The sequence below is a fragment of the Larus michahellis genome, chromosome Z, assembly GCF_964199755.1.
Source record: "Larus michahellis chromosome Z, bLarMic1.1, whole genome shotgun sequence".
Classification (NCBI taxonomy): Eukaryota; Metazoa; Chordata; class Aves; order Charadriiformes; family Laridae; genus Larus; species Larus michahellis.
The window spans coordinates 52686081-52691053 of record NC_133930.1 but is presented as its reverse complement, the minus strand read 5'-3'; the positions used below and the strand labels follow the sequence as shown (position 1 = coordinate 52691053).

Below are 4973 nucleotides of genomic sequence, written 5' to 3'. Positions count from 1 at the left end.
TTGGTGTCATCTGCAAACTTACTGATGATATGCTCTATGTCCTTATCAAGATCATCAGTAAAGATGTTAAACAGAAATGGTCCCAACACCGAGCCCTGAGGAACACCACTCGTGACCGGCCGCCAGCTGGATATAACTCCATTGACCACCACTCTTTGGGACCGCCCATCCAGCCAGTGCTTGATCCAGCAGATCGTATGCTCATCCAGGCCATGAGCAGCCAGGTTTTCCATGAGAATTGTATGGGGAACAGTGTCAAATGCTTTTTGAAAGTCTAGGTAGACAATATCCACAGCCTTTCCCTCGTCCAATAATGAGGTCATCTTGTCATAGGAGACAAGGTCTGGGGAGAAGACAACCCTCTAGGCCCAGCCCCTAACGCTGCCCCTCCAGAAAGGGAGAGGAGGAGGAAGCTGACAAATGAGCATGGCATCTCTCAGTGCTGAGATTAATGGACAACTTTATTGTGTGGGAGGAGGGGGATCAGGGCCATCACTCAGGGAGTGCGCACAACTGGTCCCGCCTTGTTGTCTGGCATGACTGTAGGGAATTTGGGCCAAACGCGGCAAGCAGGATCAGTCTTCCAGCTGCACAGGCCCAGGGAGGCTGGAATGGCTGCTGCCCTGAAGTGCTGGGGAGCCACAAGAAGACCCTGATGGCCGCTGGCTGGCAGTGCTGCGGCTGCTGGTCTCGAGTACCAGCGAGCCGTGGGATGGCCCCAGCACATGGCTGTGGCTGCTGCTCTCAGCACTCAGCGCATACGGCTTCACATGCGGTTGGGCCCAGGTGGGCTGGAGCATCTGCTGTCCTGAAGCACTGGAGGGTCATGGGGACGGCCCTGATGCTGCCTTGCTGGGGATGCTGGTCTGGTGCCAGGGAGCTCTGGGACAGCCGCGATGCCACCTGGCTGGCGGTGCAGGGGCGCTGCTCTCAGGTTCCAGCAAGCTGTGGTGCTGGCGCATGGTTGCTCTCAGGGGGTTCTTCTGGGACAGCAGTATGGGTTTTGGGAACGATGTTGCAAGTGGGTGCGGTGTCGCACCCACCCAGGCCCAGGGGTGCTGGAGCAGCTGCTGCCCTAAGTTGCTGGGGAGGCACAGGAGGACAATGGCAGCTGGCTGGCGGTGCTGGGGCTGTTGGTGTCAGGTTCGGCGAGCCGTGGAATAGCCCCAGCCCTGCCTGGCTGGGGGTTCCGCTCTCAGCACTTGGTGCGGGTGTGTGGCTGCTCTCACGAGCTCTTCTGGGCCAGCTGTAGGGATTTGGGGCCCAATGGTTCAACCGGGAGCAGTTTCCCATGTGTTCGGGCCCAGAGAGGGTGGAGTGGCTGCTGCCCTCAAACACTGGGGAGCCATGGGATGGCTTCGAGCCCTTAGCCAGACAGAGATCCCGTGCAGAGCCCTGGGATGCAGCACTGGGAAGTTACCCCTCTTCGTCTGCCTGCTGCCTGCCTCCTGGACAAAGGCACCCACTGGCATCGCAGCGGCTGTGCCGTGCAAGCAGTGCCTCCTCTGCAGGCAGCTCTGCCTCACGCAGAGCTTGTCCCTGCAGGAGAAACATAAGGAGCCTGAGTGAGGCCCCAGTGGTGCTGAGTGCCTGCTGTGCCCCGGGGAGAGGGAAGGACTCCTACCTGGATGCAGCCTCTGTGGAACCAGGCGTGCTTGCACGCTGGGCACACCATGGTGCCGTAGGACTTCTTGTCCCCCACAGGCTCCAGGCAGATGAGGCAGGTGGTATTTGCCTCTGGGGCTGCCTCCCCTGCCTGCTCTGGGCAGTGCTGCCAGCAGAAGGACCTGTGGGGGCAGAAGAAAGGGATGGGTGAGGTGAGAAGTGCTGGGTCCTTTTCTGGTGGGTGGAGGAAGGGAGAGTTCAGAGATTAACAACTAACATTATTGTGCGGGTAGAGGAGGATCACGGCCAGCACTTGAGGACAGCCCGCATCACATCCTGCGGCGGCGTTTGGGTTGGCTGTAACGAGTTTGGGCCCTACGTCGCAAGTGGGAGCGCTGTAGCACAGACGTGGGCCCAGGGGCGTTTGGATGGCTACTGCCCTCAAGTGCTGGAGAGTCGCTGGAGGATGCTGACACGGCCCGGCTGGAGGTGCTGGGGCTGGCGAGCTGCGAGGTGGCACCGGAGGCTGTAAGGGGAAGCAGGAAGGTCAAGGGCACAGCCCCCCAGGCCGATGACAGCACAGGCCAGAGCGGTGCCCCCAGCCCTCCTGGAGCAGAGAGGCGCTGCCAAGCCCACCCTGGGCACCCACTGCCAGACCTTGGCTGGACCCTGGCCCTGGCCCCGGGGCACCCGGGTGCTTTGCCTCTTACCGGTGCCCAGGCCAGCACAGCTGTCGCACTCCCAGCTGGCTGTGCTGCTGCTCAAAGAGGAGCATTGCCTGTGGGTGCCCTCGGCAGCGCAGGAGGAGCACAGGAGCAGTTCCCATGGCCTGGGGAAGGAAACGGGGCCATGGCTGTGAGGACTAAGTGACTGCAGCACAGGACTGTCTGGCAGAGCTCTTGTTCTCAGTCCTTCTGCTTTGAGCCCTTAGCCTGACAGAGATCCTGTGCAGAGCCCTGGGGTGCAGTGTTGGCAACTTACCCCTCTTCGTCTGCCTGCTGCCTGCCTCCTGGACAAAGGCACCCACTGGCATCGCAGCGGCTGTGCCGTGCAAGCAGTGCCTCCTCTGCACGGCTGTCCCGTGATGGCAGTCTGATGGAGAAAGGGAAATTGATGAGCCACCGCTGCCCCAGCATCAGGCAGATGGAGGGTGCGCCTGCCCTTCTCCCCATGCCCTTTTTCCAACTCCTCTGTGAAGCTGAAGCCCAGACTCATGGCACAGCGCAGGGCCAGGACCGCTGTGGCAGGCCCTGGCACGGCACAGCGCTTGCACCCTCGTGTCTCACGAGCCAGGCAGAAGGACACCAACCTGAAGGGGATTCGGATCCCCATGGTGAGCATTTCTGAGGGAAATGCATCCCTGTCCCTGCACAGAGGGCACTGGAAACAAGCAATGCCGTCACGCAGAGCTTGTCCCTGCAGGAGAAACATAAGGAGCCTGAGTGAGGCCCCAGTGGTGCTGAGTGCCTGCTGTGCCCCGGGGAGAGGGAAGGACTCCTACCTGGATGCAGCCTCTGTGGAACCAGGCGTGCTTGCACGCTGGGCACACCATGGTGCCGTAGGACTTCTTGTCCCCCACAGGCTCCAGGCAGATGAGGCAGGTGGTATTTGCCTCTGGAGCCGCCTCCACTGCCTGCGCTGGGCAGTGCTGCCAGCAGAAGGACCTGTGGGGGCAGAAGAAAGGGATGGGTGAGGTGAGAAGTGCTGGGTCCTTTTCTGGTGGGTGGAGGAGGGGAGAAGAGGTACCTGTACTGAAAAAAGAACTGGGTGACGCATCCACCCTCCACAGCACAGGGGAGATGGAATCTGCGCTCGCAGCTCATCTCCCGGCAGGTGATGGTGGCCCCGCTCTCGCCACAGACAAAGCAGTCCTGGAAAGAGCACAGCAGCCCCCATCAGCAGCAGCCTCAGGGCCTCCACAGCCAGCCCCACACCTCCGGGCAGGGCGCGGGATGGGATATGGCCGCGCCTGGGTCACAGCCCACAGATGCGCCTGGTGGAGGAGGCTCCTGTGCTGGAGCCTCAGTGGAGCAAGACATTTGTCCAGAGCCGGTTGGAAGGGCAAACCTCTCCTGGCACAAATGTCCCTGTTCTTGTCGGATCCTCACCTTCTGTGCTGCCCAGTCAACTGTACGTCGAATATCTTCGGGGAGAAATCCCAAGAGTCCTAATTCCTCGACTCGATGCTGACGAAGGTTGTTGGCAAAAAACTGCAGAAGAGAAAAGACAAGGAGCTGATGAGGAAAGCCTGGCAGGGACCTCCTGTCGGAAAGCTGGAGGGAGCCTCGGAGGAACTCACCAGGCAAAACTCATGGAGACAGAGCCCTTGTTTCTCCAGCTTGCGCCCGCAGATATCCGGGTCAGCGTCTGCCCGGCGACACAGCATGCATGCTGGAGGGGAGAGAGCGAGTGGCCCCGGAATGAGCACCTCTGCGGGGCCGGGGCATGCGTCCCTGAGGGATTGCCCCCAGCGGCCTGTCTGTCCCTACCCAGCTGGCTGACGGGCAGGGCTGGAGGCCCTGGGGAAGAAGGGGACACTGCAGGCATGGGTGTCCCTGCAGGTGCCCACTGCCCAGCCTGGGCTCCGCTTGCGGAGCTCTTGCCTCCCCTGGCCACCACTCCCAGCCCCACGCTGACCGCCGCGACAGTCCCTCTGCCAGGCTCAAGGAGGGATGCTTTGCTCTCACCCTGCTCCATCGAGTCGAGGGCCTTCCGCTTCCTTGCGGACATCGCACACATTGACACAGAGTGCTTGGAGTTCCTGCCCCAGCAGCGCCGGGCTGTGTCCTCCAAGTGGTCCTCGTGTGGCCCTGTGGGAGCAAGAGGGCACGGGTGAGCCTGCAGCACAGGCCCAGAGCCCCGAGGTGTGGGGCCCCCTCCTCCCTCGGCAGCCCCGTGCAAGCACCGTCCCTCCCCTGCTCTCTCCTCACCTCTCCAGGTCGCACTGGCGCCCGGCCTGGGCCAAACATTCCATTTCGTGCGCCTGGCTCCATGGGTCACCATGGCCACCGTGACTTCAGCAACGCTGGCCTGCATGCGCCCCAAACACGGACAGGGACACCCTCGGCCACCACCCCACAAGGGTGTCTGTGCAGTGCCGAGGCCTGGGCCCGAGCCCTCAGCGCTCACATAACCGGGGCAGCTGCTCCTGCAGCCAGGGCAGAGTCACACGCCAGGTCCCCTGGGGCAGCCATCGAGGGTGGCACTGTTGGCCGAAAGGTGCTGGTCAGGCAGGGTGACTGCAGGGCTCCCGCTCTGGCCAAGGGATGACTCTGCTCCTGCCCCCGGCCCGGGCAGCGCTGCCACCAGGTCGGGGAAGGTGATGCTTCCTTCTGCACCACACCGATAAGGCTGCACCTGCAGTACTG

At 62.1% G+C, this 4973-nt stretch overlaps 1 protein-coding gene across 1 annotated transcript; it reads right to left on the bottom strand.

The window, feature by feature from the left end:
- Positions 1-1416: 1416 nt before the first annotated feature.
- Positions 1417-4641, bottom strand: LOC141735732 (E3 ubiquitin-protein ligase PHF7-like). Its single transcript, XM_074568867.1, has 10 exons — positions 4536-4641; positions 4293-4415; positions 3905-3996; positions 3714-3815; positions 3352-3497; positions 3107-3269; positions 2915-3021; positions 2587-2697; positions 2263-2434; positions 1417-1539 (listed from the first exon to the last, which is right to left on the bottom strand). The coding sequence occupies exons 1-10, from the start codon at positions 4639-4641 to the stop codon at positions 1417-1419; spliced, it is 1245 nt and encodes a 414-aa protein (XP_074424968.1).
- Between the last annotated feature and the right edge of the window lie 332 nt (positions 4642-4973).